The following is a 15,682-nucleotide window of genomic DNA, read 5'->3' as shown; positions in this document are numbered from 1 at the left end:
GTGACTTTTGTGAGTACCTATGCAATTTACTAATAAAACAAAAGAATATATATATTTTCAAGATCGTTTGGTTTACTGCATGCATTACTTGTAGCATATATGTAACGTTAATTTGTCGGTTGAGAGGGACTTGATTTCTACAAGTTTTGTATTTTTTTCTCTGTATAACTCGGTGCATGTATGTTTTACGGGCTGGTTTGGTATTGCTGTGTTTTGAAAAAAAAAAACGGTTTCTGTTGTGCTGTGAGAATAAGCTCATTTTTGCTGCTTCACATTTTCAGCTTTTTTTTACCCAAAACTGTGAAAATAAACTGTTTTTAAGTATGTACCAAACACCTTTTTGAGTTGAACTTTTTTTGATACCCACTTTTTATAAAATCATCTCACCATCAAACTAGTACTACATCTTGTGACTAAGCGAAATATGTTTTTTGACGCCATCGCATAAAAAAGCCACGAGAGAACGGAGAAAGAACGAAGTGGCAAACACGAAAGATCGAGTAAGATCCCGTCGAAAGGAAAAGCAACGGACCAAATTTTCAATTTTTCTTCTCCCTTTTCGCTTTATTCTTTGCTTTGCATTTGCTCATACCTGCATTCTCAATCAAAATATGCTTTTTGAATCTATGTTTTGTCTCTATTTACAAAGCAGACATAAAGTTTAGCTAAGTCCTAACACAATGCACCGTTATTTACACTCAAATTCGAATTTTCTTTTCCGCTACAAAAATATCTAAAATCTTATGTGATTTGCTCCGAATGAGAAGCTTCCTCGTATCGTATTGGACCCTCATCGTTTGACTGGAGGTTGAATTTCCAAAATTAAAAATCATTTCCGTCACCAATAAGGAGACACACGTGTCAGAACCTCATACAATTGACGGAGCAGGAAAGCACTTCATAGTCCTCCGTCAACAACGGTTATAGCGACGAAACGCCGCCGTGATGTCCGCTCAGTGATTTTCGAGCTTTACTGTTTTTTGGTACTGATATTTTCGCTTTTGCTTTTGGCAGGGCACCTTTAATTTTTCCATTTTTTTGTTTCCTTCATCATCACCATGATGTACGCATGAAAGGCATGGATTGTCTGCCCTTTCCCATTCTATACCATTATTATCTTCTCTTATTTATGTGATCACGATTATACCAAGTCAATATTTTATATTTTCATTATTTTTTGTCTTATTATTTTTATAAAAAAATCAATATAAAATGTTGACGTGGCTTAACCGTGATCACATAAATAGAAGGGGATATGAAGTGTATGGGATGGGGAGGACATACAATCCAGGTCAAAAAATGTAACCAAACATTAATTATAAACAAGAATTATCAGGTGTTTTACCGTTTAAAGTATTGAAGAAATTTTCGATAACCATTACTTGAAATCAAGGTTTTAAAAGACGTTAGACGCTAGTAGGGTTGCAGGTTGGGGCCTAGCACCTAGGCGGATTAAGCGTATTTAAGTAAATCTATTATATTTCGTTTAAATAAATATCTGTTTATAATTAAAAAATATATAATTTCATCATAAATTATAATATAGAATGACATATATAATGAAGCATTGGAACATAATGAAAACATGGGGACAAACATATAATGTGCGTTCATTTAAGTATGCAACAAGCCTTTTGCAATTTATTGAAGAAAAAAAATGTAAAATGAAAGTTATCTATTTTATGTCTAAGTGAGTCAAGACCTAAGCGGGTGCCTATACTGTTTTGGGCGGGTTAGGTGGGTGCCTAGGCGTTCTAGGCAGGCGCCTCAATATGTCTAAGCATCATTTCTTAATCTTCAAACGCTTAGGCATTAATCGAGGCGGTGACCACCCATCTAGTGCCTAGGGCGGCGCTATGCGGAAATTTTTAGAACAGAGCTTGAAACTTAACCTATTAGTTTTGAGATAATCGATTTCTTTTGGTACAACGATATTCGAAAAGTCGAACTCCAGACTTTAAATGTAAAACTGAATGTCCTTAACTAATTGAACTATAAATATCTTGCAAGACTATTGATTTGAAACAGAAATGATCTTTTGCCAGACGCATGTCAAGAAGATTTTCCTCGACAAACTAATTTAAGCGGTCAATCCAATTTGATGAGAAAAAATTCGCACAAAAGTGCATAGACATCACATGATTACTTTCCGACATTGCAATACAAACTCTATTCGTGAAAAAGTGGTTCAATCTATACCCACATGTGTTGTTGTGTTTCTTTCAGGCAAAGGGACAAGTGAAAGTGAGTGCCTCTCCATTTTTTCAAGGGTCACATTGTCACTTTGTATTCATTACAAATTCACACCCCATAGTACTATTTCAGCTAAATAATCATCAACCGTGGACACACCTTTATTTCATCTGGAAAAACATTTAAAGCATTTTTTTGTACTAACTCGGCCCCTTAATTTCAGTCGAAAAATACAGGTAGTGCTAAATTACTAATAAACCCAAATGGGAAACGAAGTCACTACACTACTATAAACCGCCAACAAAATTATCATAAATTCCTAAAAAGTTCCTTCCTTCCACACTGTATTTATTACAGAGAGCGAAACAGAGGAGGAGGAAAAACAAAGAAGAAAGATGAAGCATTTGGGTGTGATTTTCTTTGGGGCTCTGTTGTTCATCTTCCTGAACCATGGAGTTATAGCGGAAGATGGGTTTGTGAAGACCAGAGGAGTGCAGCTTGTTTTGAACGGAGTTCCGTACTACGGAAACGGATTCAATGCGTACTGGTTGATGTACATGGCGACTGACCCTTCTGAGAGGGAGAAAGTTTCGTCTGCCTTTCGAGAGGCTACGAAAAATGGGCTCACGATTGCAAGGACTTGGGCTTTCGCCGATGGCGGATACAGAGCTCTGCAGACCTCTCCGGGCTCCTACGATGAGAAAACTTTTCAGGTAAGCGCTTTTGATACAAGTGCTTTTATTAAAAAGCACGTCACTCCAAAGTGCTATCGGAAGCACTCCGAAGATAATCCATAAACAGTTCAATTTTTCTTCAGCCAAACATTTTTAGAAGCGTTTTTAGTTTTTAATTATCTGAAAGCGATTTTAATCAGTCTAAGAGATTTGTCTGGGACTACTTTCTCTGGGAAACACTTTTGCTCGTATGTGTCACGCTGAATGTTTTAATAAAAATTGAAGCGCTACTTGAAACTACACTAGAAAGTCGAAGTACTTTCTGAAGAAATAGTTGACAAGTGCTTCTCCAAATAGCGCTTCTAATGATCCATAAGCATTTTTTACCATTTTTTACAAACACAGTCAGAAGCGTTTTTTTATTGCCAGAAACGATTTTAGTTCTTTTCAAAAGTAATTTATGGTTATAGTTTTGGTCTGAATTTCTTTTGCTGTGTTGTTTCGGGGTTGGAAGGGGTTGGATTTTGTGATAGCTGAGGCGAAGAAGAATGGGATCAAAGTAATGCTGAGTCTGGTTAACAACTATGACGACTTTGGAGGCAAGAAACAGTACGTGGAATGGGCAAGAAGCCAAGGCCAGTCTCTATCTTCTGAAGATGATTTCTTTACCAACTCTGTTGTTAAGGGATTTTACAAAAATCATATCAAGGTGAATCAATTTGCTTAATTTGGTTTTATTTTTGGGTATTTTATATGTAAGTGCTTTTGAAAAAAGCAGTGGTTGGGTTGACTATAAATGCAAGTTAAAGATAAGATCATCAATTTATTGGTATTAGTTGGTTTGTTTTCATCTTCTCTAGTGTCGTTACCTTGATAGTGAGTAACATTTCATATTAACAATTTTACCACTTTGGCTAAGAGTAGGAAATAGTTTTCCGCATACATGAGTTCGGCCAAGTTGGTCAATACAGTGCGTCCGTTCTCTCCCTCTTGTCTCTAAGGAGATGGAGAGAGTTTAAACTTGAGACACAATGAGTAGAAAAAAATAATTAGTTTATCAGGGCAATCCACCACTTGTGTGGCGGCCCTTCTTGTTAGATTACACTAGTTTAGAATAAGTCGTCTTTGTCACAAAGATAAAATTTTTCAAAAAGTGTGTAGTTGGTTGAAATTAGGTCATAAGTCACGTTTGTTGAAATAGTAATATATTGATATGGAGGTTTTGGGATTTTTGTGTAAATATAGACTGTTCTTACGAGGATTAACACTTTGACTGGAGTTGCTTACAAAGATGAACCAACCATAATGGCTTGGGAGCTGATGAATGAGCCAAGATGCACTTCAGATCCATCTGGAAAAACCATTCAGGTATATCAAACCATCTCTTTCTTTCAATTTGTTTCTGTCTTTCTTAAGATTATGTTCCGAAGCGACGGACACTGTAGACCCGACGTTCTGCCTTTCCCAAGTATCGGAAAAGATTATCTCTTCAAATCTTACGTAGCTCAGTTTGTCAAGAACATGTCGCACATGTTATTTTTAAATATTGTTGTCTAAGAACTAATATCATGGTGGACCCCACTTTCATTTATTGAGCTAGTCTCTAGAGTAAAGTGGGGCCAGCCATTGATGAGGCCAAGTTTTTGGCTAAATTGACGGCGAGCGGAGGATTGCATAAGGAGAAATGAGGGTGAAAAGCACTAGTGTAGCTTGGGGGACATGCTTGACCTTTGCGTTTGTTTGACAGGCTTGGATAACGGAGATGGCGTCTTACTTGAAATCCATAGATGGGAATCACTTGCTAGAAGTTGGCCTTGAAGGGTTTTATGGACCATCAAATCCGAAAACGAATCCGAACTACTATCAAATCGGAACTGATTTCTTGGCGAATAATCAGATCCCTGGCATTGATTTTGCCACTGTACACTCATATCCTGATCAATGGTAAGGATCATAACACAAGTTTCTCCGAAAACTGAACATTTGAATCCCACAATTAGTATAGTTTAAAGTAGAATATCGCTTGAAAAGCTGAGTTATATTGAATGATGTGCAGGTTAAATGGGTCAAGTTATGAAGATCAGGTCTCTTTCTTGAACAGTTGGGTCAATGATCACATCCATGATGCACAAAACATCCTTAAGAAGCCAGTCCTCTTTGCTGAGTTTGGAAGGTCTTTGAAAGAGTCAGGTTATACCATAAACCAGCGTGACCGGATTTTCACTACAGTTTACTCGGGCATCTACTCTTCGGCTAGGGGTGGAGGTCCTGCTGTTGGCGGCTTGTTCTGGCAACTTCTGGCCCAAGGAATGGACTCTTTCCAAGACGGGTACGGGGTAGTGTTGAGTGAAAGCTCCTCGACAGTTGGTTTGATCGCTGAGGAATCTCAGAAGCTTATTAAGATTCGGAAGATGTATGCCAGGCTTAGAAACATCGAGAAGTGGAAGCGAGCCAGGGAAATTCGAAGGGATCAGTTCTGGTCCGGGAATAAGGTGAGTGGTACAGGAAACTGAGAAAAGGGTTTACACAGGAAACTGAGAAAAGGGTTTATGTTTTAAATCTGTCTGAGTTTCCCTCTTAGAGATGAGGTTTGTTCATCCAAGAGAGCAGGATGATAGTAAGAGTTTATTTCTTAATCTGTTTCGATATATCCCAAATATATTTCCCTAATTTGATTTATTAATCTGTATCGATAACCAATGACTGCAATGTAGTTCGTTAGAGATAAATGAAAGAGCTTTATTGATCTTATTGAGTAACTAGAATGTTTAGTTACATACATCAAAGAAACTCGTTAATTTACAGAAGCAAGCATTTCCAGCTGCAACATCAAGTTAAAGCCACATACAAAGTTCATCAAGGTACCATTCACTGTGGCTCGATCTGAGCAAGTACCTTGCAGTCCATTCAATAGATTTAGATGACAGTTCCATCTTTAATCGTCGCGTTCTTCAATACGACAGTGATTCCCGACCTTATGTAAAATCCTTCGTCTGCCCTCTCTGCTTCTTGGACTCCCTGAGAAGTCAAAGCAATTTCATCAACGTTGAAATCAGAAAGAATGCAATGATGATCAGATCTTTTCGATTCCTTACAAGTTTCAAAAGTACTTACATCGCCATTTGTGATCACCACATTTCTTCCTATCTTGGCGTTCTTGTCGATTATGCAATTCCTTCAAGAGATATGGCATGAAAGATCAGCATAAAGAGCAAGAATTCTATTCAGAACTAAACAGAAATCTGTAACTAAGAGTATTTCACCAGATTTTGGTATTCTCTCCCACACCAACTGGAACCTTTCCTTGAGCTAGCAGAGATGCAATCTCGGATTCCGTTTGGTAGTAGTCTGCACCCATCATCATAGTATCCTGAAAATCGATTTAAAATAACCAGATGTGATCAGAGCTCGTAACACCAGCATGCTTATGTTTTCAAGTGCATTCTAACTGCCGCTTGAAATATTTCATGATTGACACATTGGAATCTGGTAGCCTGTTGTTACCAATGCGTAGAAAGGGTAGCTCACCTTAAGTTCGACTCCGGACTCTAGACGTGAGCGCACACCCACAATGGAGTGTTGAACGCTACATTCTCGCAAGAAGCAACCATGAGAAATAATTGCATCCATAATCTGCAAAATTCATTTGGCCACGAGATCAGAAAAATACAGCCAATGTCACATGGTAATTTAAGCTTGCAATCATACCCTGCATTTTTCAACTTTTGTAGGTGGCAAGAATCTAGGAGAGGTGTAGAAAGGTGTCTTTGGATCGTTGAATTCAAACTTCGGAGGCTGCACGAAAGAATGTAATCAGTAACCGTTACCACATATGCACATAGGGAAAAGAAAATCTAATCGAAAAGTAGGAACGATTCAGTGCAAGTATTACCAACCTGTTCTGTGAGGGCCAAGTTTGCATCGAAGAAAGACTTTACAGTTCCAATATCCTCCCAGTAGTCATTGAATAGATATGCCTGATCATGTAAGGGCATTCCGTAACTCAGTGACTCAATTACCAAATCCAAACCAAACTTTGGGGAATTGCTTATATATTTATATTCGAAGATGAACTATAAGAAAAAAATAACTATTATCGAAAGAGCTATCTCACCTGGACGTTGTGCTCCTTCACAGCTGATGGAATAATCTCGGAGCCAAAATCATTGCAAGAAGGATAGCTCCACCTTAATAGCTTAAGTAGGACATCAGTTCTGAACACATAAACACCCATCGATGCAATATAAGGAGATTTCATAGCCTCCAGATCAGAAAGCCCCAGAACAGTGGTGTCAACTTGCTGCAGTGTGTAAACAAGACATAGACAAAAAATGAAAATAGGGGAAGGCACAAAAATACAGTAAAAAAGGGAAGAAAGCACAAAAATACAATCAAAATACGCAGTTTTAACTACCATTGCTTCTAGGTCAGGGCCTTTTGGTTTTTCAGCAAATTGGATTATACGCCCTGACTGGTCTATTTTCATGAGTCCGTAATCTGATGCCCGGCTGCAAGACAAATAAGATCCACGACAAACACAAGCACCTGTCAGTCATATTTCCAAGGTGGAACAAAAGAAGCAGAGTTTATTTTGAACATATGTCAATCTGCAAGGGACGCTTGAAACATTAGTATTAGGAAACGAAGATGTACCTTTCATCCATGGGTATACATGAAACTGTAATGTCGGCATTTGTATCAATATGTTTCTGTAAGAATTACGACCATTGATGAGACGGATTTGTGGATTTTAAAAGGTTAATAGATTAAAATTTTCCACGAGCATCAAATAAGCACCTGTATAAAGTCCAGATAGTCCATCCTATAAAGATGATCGCCGGATAATATCAGTATATGCTCCACATTTTTGTTCTTTGCATCCTGCATAGATCATCCAAAAGCAACTTCAGTCTATTTCCACCTAATATTCGAGAAATACTTGTAAATCAAAGGCACCCACCTCAAAGACCCATATAAATTGCCTGACAGCATCAGCAGTTCCTTGGAACCATCTCTTTCCAGCTTCTCCCGGTGTTTGCGTGGCAGCCAAAACCTATTGCGATTCATTGAGTATTATCATCATTAATTGCAACAATCAAACAATGTAAGTCAACATACAAATTGTAAACTGCGGAATGACAGCATCAAATATATCTATGCAGCCTTCGCGTATTGCAAAATTATCTTACCTCCACAAATCCATCTCCGAAATTCATACCATCCCCGAAATTGTAAGTACGAGCAAGGTGACGATTGAGGGAAAACGAGTTATATTGCGTTAATATGAATATCTTTTGAATGCCACTGTTAATGCAATTGCTCATTGGGATATCAATCAGCCTGTAACACCCTCCAATCGGAACCTGCAAATCACATAACGTTGCAAAATTCAACTCCAAATTCTACGTAGTACCATTCAAAAACAACAATTCCTACTCGATGCACAAAATTTCCATCGTTTTGTTTCTTTTCCAAGAAACCACTTTTCGATATGATGAACTGAAACGAATGACAAACAAATACTGATCTCTTACCGCCGGCTTGGCTCTCTTGCTGGTGAGAGGAAAGAGGCGAGTTCCGGCACCTCCACCCAAAATTATAGAAGCCACATTTTTGGGGTCAGCTTTTGGAGTCTCAAACAGTGGTGCCTGAAACGTCTGAAATCAAAAGCACAAATGCCAAAAGTGATTACTCAAAAAACCCAAAACATCAAAATCCCACAGATTTCGGTTTCGAAAACAAGAACAACAATTGCACACACAGGATCAGAGACTCACCACATTCTCATTGTCGACATCTGTAAGAATGGAGTAAGCCACACCAGCAGGCTTAAGCTTCCTACCTCTGGTTTCAAATTTAGAGCTTTTCAGAAACTGGGCACTCAAATCTCTGCTCTTTGAACCCAACCTCACACCCTCCCCCAAGAACCCATTGGTCCTCAATGTCGCACAGCAGGAATCCATAGCACAGAAACGAAAAAGCTCACAACTTTCCAGAGATTCTAGTATTGTATGACCCCAAGGGTTTTTAACGCAACAGGAAAGAAAAGCACTTTTCAGATAAGCCCCACAAACATGCACAGGATCAAAAACGGAAAAGCACCAAGAAGATCAGAGGCAAAATTAGGAATTCTCGGATCGGGAAACTCGTAAATTAGAAAGAATGAGAAAACCCCAGATGCCAAAAATATGAAAACTTGAATGTAACCCTGGTCTAACGAAGGCGTGACCAAATGAGAGGTGATAAACAATGGCAAGTGGAAGAGAGTGAACGCCGGTGGCTGATGAAGGTACGTGATTTTGGTGAGTGAATGCGTGAGGGGCGTCACGGAAAAATTAAATTAAATCAAGGGATTAAATTAATGGATTTTTAAAAGTGTGGACTAGTTGGCAACTGGAAATGGTGAGTGAGAGATGCCAGTGTGATCGAGTGCGTAGGATTTCCAACTCTGTCGGCTTTTTGAAACAGTCCTCGTATCATTTGTTTATTTATGTTACATTTTGGGTTTTTTTTTCCCAACAAAGAAAATATCTCCTTAATTATACAAGTCATACAAAGCCTACATCACTTATAGAAAAGTTTTTCCGTATGCCCGACAATTCGGTAAAACAAGTATCATAATATAATTAGTTTGAAATTTATTTTTAAATCTTTAATTAATTGTATTATAACACTTGATATATCGAATCATGTTCTTAGCACATTAAAAAAACTTCCTTTCCATAAATGATGAAGTGGCCTTTGTTAATTGGTTCGATTTATTTTGTTTCTTTTTACAAAACAATACTTTCCAAAAAAATTGTTTAAACGTAAAAAAAAAAAAAAAAAAAAAAAAAAAGGGTTTAAAATCGAAATTGGAACTCAAGTACCGAAGACAGACACACTTCACACGCAACTGAGTTTGATTTTTCATTGTATTAACGTGGTCACGTAGGACTGATGCTAACAGGAAGCTACCATGTATGCCATTGTCATCGTCTTCTACAACTTCTCAACGGTGAGTCTGCGCATTTGTATGTTGCAATTAATGGAATATCAAATTAATGAAAATAATTGGAAAATTTTGAATGTTATTAATTTCTCCAGAAATGGACGGCTGATATTTGTGAGATAGGGAACCAACTGAGCAGTGGCACCCACCACATCCATGTGCTTGTCATTTACAACAGTATCTCCATTTTTGTCTCCTACCTCCTCCCCACCCGATATGATAAAGTGAAAGGGAACGTAAGCAGCACATGGGGGTTGCAGAAATTTCGACTTCTGGGAACTCATCCGCCCAATGGCTTGGGTTGTTTTCAATCAAAATTTAATTGCAAAGACGGAAACACATGTCATTTAACTTAGTAACGTTAATGGGGTGTGTTTAATTAGGATTTTAAATAATCTTAATTTTTTTAATGAATCTAAGAGTATTCAATCATAATTTTAAGTGATTTTCTGCAATTCAAAGTGTATTCAATTATAATTTTAAGATAATTTATTAAAATCCTCAGGAATCCGAGTGTATTCAATTAACAATTTAAAGAAGTTTATAACATTTAAAGTGTATTTAATTAGAAATTGATTTTAAAGAATTTGAGAAAGTTGAGGAATTAGAGGGAATCGAAGAGATTTTATAATGTATTTTAAGCATCTACAATTCTCACATTTTCCCATAAGATTTTGAGGGAATTGAATCAAAATTTTATATGAAATCTTTACAAATCAATCAAACTTCATAAAAATCCATGAATTTATAAATCCATTAAAATCTCTCAAATTCTCAATTGAATACATCCCCTAAAATTTGCATCAACTCTTAAACTTTCAGAGAATTCACGTGTTTCCTTTTTATTTTAACAAACGATAATGGAACATATTTACAAGGTGTTTTACAATGCCCGTGCAGTGCGCAATGCCCCCCAACAAAAATATTCCAGAGCTCGTTACAAAGTACACATTCTCGTCATTCATATAATTCGGCAACTAAAATCCGTCGTCACACAACAATAATTGGGCAGGCACTTGGAACTTGTACATTTTACATACAAGGTAGATACAAATAGAACAATACAGAATTTGCATGGGAAATGAAAGGGGACACCCGGCACAACCTCATTGCCCGATCAAATCACTCTTTCAAGCTTATCATAATTTTGTGAATTGTGATTCATTCACATGGTGGCACGTGATGTCATTCCCATTAATTTGTCCAGTAGACTAAGAAGAGGTAGGTCATGACTAATGGCTACGAATCCAGATCCTCGCCGGATCTTCTTTATGAGGAGTTTGGAGATCGTGTTTATATATCGTACATCTTACAATTAGAAATTATTTTAAATATATTTATTTAAAATTAAACACAAACAGTACTTGAAAAAAACTGATCACATGATTTACAATTAACAAATACGATTCTTGAATTCTTATGATCTTCACCAAAAGGATGTCTTTGCTTTGGAATGGATACTAGTACATTATTATCTGTAGCTTTGTGAACCGTACACGTAGCAGCTGAGCTTAGTCGTACGTTGTTGTTGTCGGGGTACCGTCGCTTTTGAAGTTGGCGGGATTGCGATCGTTTGAGGGGAATTTTGGGGGCCACGAGTCACTGCATTCTCTGCATCATGTCGATTTGTTAGTCTTTGATTTGTTCCATCTACCCCACCACACCGTACACGTGTATTCGGTACGTGCGGTGCGTAGGCCGTAAAAGGTTGAAATAAGGCGTTGTTTTAAGATACGTATCCGATTATGATTTTCCGATAAGATATAATTGTTATTTTACTTTCAAAACTAAACGGTGTCCTTCAAGCTTTAGTAGTGAAAAATTAATTAGTAACCAAATTTATTCAACACAAACGAGTCATGAATGAAAATTAACGAATTTATATGTGAACGTAAATTCTTCATTTCGAACGTCAGGATCACGTGGCTGTCCGGCCGAGACTCGGGCACGCATTTGTGGTGACCTGCTGGGCTTCAAGGGTTTACACTCGGTGGGCCGATGAGTCTAATTTGTCAACTTGGTCTTGGATCAAAGATGGCTAAATCCAGTTGACATTATAGCCCAAAACAAAGCCCATAGGTCCTTACTGTTTATTCACCAGAAAGTAGGGGCATTTCAGTAAATTCGCTTCAGATAACCGCACAAACCTCATCTTCTTCATCATCTTCTTCATCATCCGCTCCGTCGTTTCCCAGACACACAGAAATGGCGCTCAATCTAACCACCTCGTTCCTCCGAGGAACACCCTGCCCCACTCTCCTCCCGCCCAAGAAGGTAAATTACCCAAATACCCTCGCATACATCTTTCCCTCTATCACCGATTGAATTTGTTAATTGATTATTTCGGTCTTTTCCAGGTCTGCGGCGGTGGTGGGTCGTCGGCGGGGAATTGCCGCTCTGTGGTGACGTGCAGGAAGAAGGACGTACACCCGCAGTTTTATGAGGACGCGAAGGTGTACTGCAAGGGGGAGCTGGTGATGACGACGGGTGGGACCCAGAAGGAGTACGTGGTGGACGTGTGGTCGGGCAACCACCCATTCTATCTCGGAAACCGGTCGGGCATGCTTGTCGACGACGACCAGGTCGAGAAGTTCAGGAAGAAGTACGGCGAGCTGAGTCAGATCATGGAGATCCCTGTCCTCAAGGGAGAGATTATTCTGCCCTCCCGCCGCAAAGCCGCCGCCGGCAAAGGCGGCAAGAAGAAGTAGAACAATGGTTTTCTTATTCCATGAAAGATTTTAGGTAAAGCAAAAAAATTGAAGCTTGGAAGCATGTGATTTATGAAAAATGAGTAGAATTCAATGCATATTATGTGTGTATTATGTTAATATCTGTCTTTTTTTGCTAATTTAATTTACATTTTTACATTGTGGAGCTGTGTAATGTTGAGAAAATTAGTCATCAAATTGTGCGTTAAGCCAGTTGGTCGGGGCAGTGTGCCCGCAGCCTTGCACTCCGAGTTTGAACTGCACTTCGTAGTTTAAAGTTTCACGTTGTTAGGTAAAAAATTGAAGCCAAACGAATGCCAGTTCCCCTGTGCGGTGACTTTAGTTGATAGGAAACGAGCAAGTGTGCTCCGGTGCAGTTAACTGCACAGTTTTGTGATGCAAATATGTTGTCGATGTTCTTCATACTGCTGATACTTCGAACTTGCATTTGTTGACATGCGATCCATATGTATACGTTTCTTGATTTTTTTTGTCTAATAAACTTGACTGCAGTTTTTGAGAAGTGAACTTGCATTTGCAATTATAGTTATACTGTGGATCTCACATGTCATAGTAAGCTCGAAGTTGAAGATACTGCTGCCTGCTGCTGTTTGTTGATCATGAATCAACATCTGAAGTAGCAGAAGCAAGCAACTCCTGGGAATTGAGTGTGACAAGCTCTGTGCAAAGCACCTTCCCAGTTTGTGCATTGACGGTTGCAGTTTCCTCTGTCTGCGCAAAACCCTGACCATGTTTTGGTACGCCTTTGGCAGATTCTTTCTTCCAGCATTGTCACCTCTACATCTCACAGGTCACAAACAAAATTTTATCATACATAGAATTTGAGCATAAATCGTATAACACACGCACTCACACAAACAAGCACAAGCTTAACGAAAGAAATGAATAACTATATACATGTGAATTTGGAATTGGATGCATACGGCATACCGGTGGATGCGAGAAGGATAAGAAGGAAGACGAAGACGATGAGAGGAATCGATAAACGACTGAGTAGCTTACCCATTTTTTACTATCTTGTTCTGGAAGTGAAAGATGTGGTTTGAATTGCAGGTACTCTGATTTGGTGTTATATATATTCTGAGTAATGTAGATTAGATCCGCTTGAGCATGTCTTTGAAGTCCATCTTCGATGTGATAAACATGGACATAGGATTGCGTAGCGATTCGGCTGCATCTGGTTGAATTCAAATCTTGTTTGTCATTGTTTTGGCAATGTTCATTTATTTCGACTGGTTGATGTTATTTAGAGGTTGAATAATGTAGATTATGTCAGCTTGAGCATGTCTTTGAGTTTCATCTTGGATATGATAAACATGGGCAGAGGATTGCGTTACGAATTCGGCTGCATCTGGTCGAGTTAAAATTTTGTTTGTCATTGTCTTGGATGCTTTGCAGGATCTATTGGCATTGCTATTGCCTTGGAGGCAGAACTTAAAGCTATTATTTAGGCTGTTTATATGGCTTTAGAGAGGGGTTGGCATTCTCTTTGGTTTGAGTGTGATTATTGTTTGGGCATTGTATTTTCTGTTGCGGATTGTTTGGCAAACTATGGTGTTGATCACGTTGGGGCTCATTGGTGGGATTCTTGTCCTTGCTCATAATATTTCGGGGCTTCCAAATTTTCATTTCTCTTAGGAGGTGTCTGACCTGATTTTTGTTTCTCTAGTTTTCTACTTCTAGTTAGGGTTTGACTTCATGTCCTCTCAAACCATGAGAGTTCGACTTCTGGTTAGAGTTTGTTTCTATAGTTTTTTGATTCTATGAGTGTTCTAACCGTGAGATTTAATTTTAAGAACCGTTTAGATCTTTAATTTTCAATCTCAGTCATACATTTTCAGTATCATTCAATGTTAATCGATCTTCAACCTTTATGTGAAAGATCAAGTGTCAATATTTGATCACAGAAAATTTCATGAAAAGAGAGTGACAATTGTCTTTGCGCGTTGCGCACTACTTCAACAATGTCCTCAACCAACTGAGAAGTGAACTATCACGTTATTCTAGCTACAATTTGGTGATAGCATAAGTTAGATAATTGCACCAATAGCAGGGGAATATGGCAATTCAAGAGATGAGTTACGGACCTAGTCCAATTATACATAATATTAATACGGAAAAAATATGTTCAACGATGAGCGTGAATAAGAAGGTGCACTCTTTGGGTAGACGCTTGTGTTGTCCAATAAGCATATAAACAAAAATAATAATTTACATGCAACCTATATGTCAACCGATATGTAGGATTTATCACGTCATATCATGTGAACAATGAAAATACATAATATTTTGTGATGAGCTTGGTGTATTACCACATTGGATCCGTTACGTACTTTCATGGTAAGTTGCTCCCGTGCACAAGAGTAGTAAACATACTAGTACGTATAGTGTACTTTGTCACACAAAACAAGAAAGAAGGCACGTACTAATACACTTATAGGTGAAAAAAGACGTCCATTTTTCTTCTGAGTATGACGGTAAAATCACCACTGGAACACTTCCATGTTTGACAAAGATTTGTAACATGATGTGACATTCTAACAAGAACAAATGTAACATCATCACACCAATAACTTCTCGTTTTGACATACACACGTACCTAGCTTCCCTTTCGATATTGAAAAAGGCAGAAATTAACAAAGATTTGACGATTTTTCAAATAGGAAACATGAATAAATATGCTAAACTTTATAAAAGTTGGCAACTTTTTTATGCGTCAAGATACTCTACTTATTACTGTTAGATGAGTTTAAAATTTGAGTTTTATATATGCAACAATGATAAATACGGCGGTAAGTATTAACATCACTTGAGCAGTGGTGAGAAAAAGAAAACCATTGCTCTGTAGAAGTACCGCGGTCTCCTCTGCGTTGGCTCCGGTGGCCACCAAAATGTTACGGGGAGATATTTCACGCGAACTCCAAGCCGTCTTCCGCAACCGCTTGTACGTTTCCTCCATTGTCATGTTGCTCCTTGTCGCCATGCACCTCCGCGCTTTGTTTGCGCAAAGGAACGACAACTCCGTCGGAGTCACCCGATCGCTGGATATCTCTCTGGTGTTTGCCATCAACAGCGTATATTGCTATTACCCGAGT

General features: G+C 38.4%; 3 protein-coding genes and 1 long non-coding RNA gene across 4 annotated transcripts; 3 read left to right on the top strand and 1 right to left on the bottom strand.

The window, feature by feature from the left end:
- Positions 1 to 2,583: 2,583 nt before the first annotated feature.
- MAN2 (mannan endo-1,4-beta-mannosidase 7-like) lies at positions 2,584 to 5,548 on the top strand. The gene is made up of 5 exons (NM_001293944.1): positions 2,584 to 2,906; positions 3,382 to 3,576; positions 4,113 to 4,235; positions 4,615 to 4,811; positions 4,924 to 5,548. The coding sequence occupies exons 1-5, from the start codon at positions 2,589 to 2,591 to the stop codon at positions 5,378 to 5,380; spliced, it is 1,290 nt and encodes a 429-aa protein (NP_001280873.1). The 5' UTR covers positions 2,584 to 2,588; the 3' UTR covers positions 5,381 to 5,548.
- Positions 5,549 to 5,585: 37 nt separating this feature from the next.
- On the bottom strand, positions 5,586 to 9,329 carry LOC103450465 (glucose-1-phosphate adenylyltransferase large subunit, chloroplastic/amyloplastic-like). Its single transcript, XM_008389820.4, has 14 exons — positions 8,645 to 9,329; positions 8,402 to 8,524; positions 8,057 to 8,230; positions 7,828 to 7,920; positions 7,665 to 7,748; positions 7,521 to 7,576; positions 7,282 to 7,375; positions 6,982 to 7,167; positions 6,764 to 6,844; positions 6,576 to 6,662; positions 6,396 to 6,500; positions 6,131 to 6,237; positions 5,982 to 6,042; positions 5,586 to 5,885 (listed from the first exon to the last, which is right to left on the bottom strand). The coding sequence occupies exons 1-14, from the start codon at positions 8,828 to 8,830 to the stop codon at positions 5,784 to 5,786; spliced, it is 1,539 nt and encodes a 512-aa protein (XP_008388042.3). The 5' UTR covers positions 8,831 to 9,329; the 3' UTR covers positions 5,586 to 5,783.
- A 2,608-nt stretch (positions 9,330 to 11,937) lies between these two features.
- Positions 11,938 to 12,686, top strand: LOC103450456 (large ribosomal subunit protein bL31c). Its single transcript, XM_008389810.4, has 2 exons — positions 11,938 to 12,132; positions 12,216 to 12,686. The coding sequence occupies exons 1-2, from the start codon at positions 12,064 to 12,066 to the stop codon at positions 12,564 to 12,566; spliced, it is 420 nt and encodes a 139-aa protein (XP_008388032.1). The 5' UTR covers positions 11,938 to 12,063; the 3' UTR covers positions 12,567 to 12,686.
- A 784-nt stretch (positions 12,687 to 13,470) lies between these two features.
- Positions 13,471 to 14,401, top strand: LOC139192567 (uncharacterized). Its single transcript, XR_011576768.1, has 2 exons — positions 13,471 to 13,640; positions 13,986 to 14,401. It is a non-coding gene; the product is annotated as an uncharacterized lncRNA (long non-coding RNA).
- The last annotated feature ends 1,281 nt before the right edge of the window (positions 14,402 to 15,682 follow it).

The sequence above is a fragment of the Malus domestica genome, chromosome 15 (genome assembly GCF_042453785.1).
Source record: "Malus domestica chromosome 15, GDT2T_hap1".
In the NCBI taxonomy this organism is placed as follows: domain Eukaryota; kingdom Viridiplantae; phylum Streptophyta; class Magnoliopsida; order Rosales; family Rosaceae; genus Malus; species Malus domestica.
The sequence above is the reverse complement of the archived record's forward strand: the minus strand, read 5'-3'. Positions and strand labels throughout refer to the sequence as shown.

Coding starts and splice junctions, on each gene's coding strand:
- LOC103450456 (XM_008389810.4), top strand. CDS start 12,064: ATGGCGCTCAATCTAACCACCTCGTTCCTCCGAGGAACACCCTGCCCC. Junction 12,133..12,215: donor CTCTCCTCCCGCCCAAGAAG/GTAAATTACCCA, acceptor GGTCTTTTCCAG/GTCTGCGGCGGTGGTGGGTC.
- LOC103450465 (XM_008389820.4), bottom strand. CDS start 8,830: ATGGATTCCTGCTGTGCGACATTGAGGACCAATGGGTTCTTGGGGGAG. Junction 8,231..8,401: donor GCAAGAGAGCCAAGCCGGCG/GTAAGAGATCAG, acceptor TGTGATTTGCAG/GTTCCGATTGGAGGGTGTTA. Junction 6,845..6,981: donor TGAAGGAGCACAACGTCCAG/GTGAGATAGCTC, acceptor TTACATGATCAG/GCATATCTATTCAATGACTA.
- MAN2 (NM_001293944.1), top strand. CDS start 2,589: ATGAAGCATTTGGGTGTGATTTTCTTTGGGGCTCTGTTGTTCATCTTC. Junction 3,577..4,112: donor TTTACAAAAATCATATCAAG/GTGAATCAATTT, acceptor GTGTAAATATAG/ACTGTTCTTACGAGGATTAA. Junction 4,236..4,614: donor CATCTGGAAAAACCATTCAG/GTATATCAAACC, acceptor TTTGTTTGACAG/GCTTGGATAACGGAGATGGC.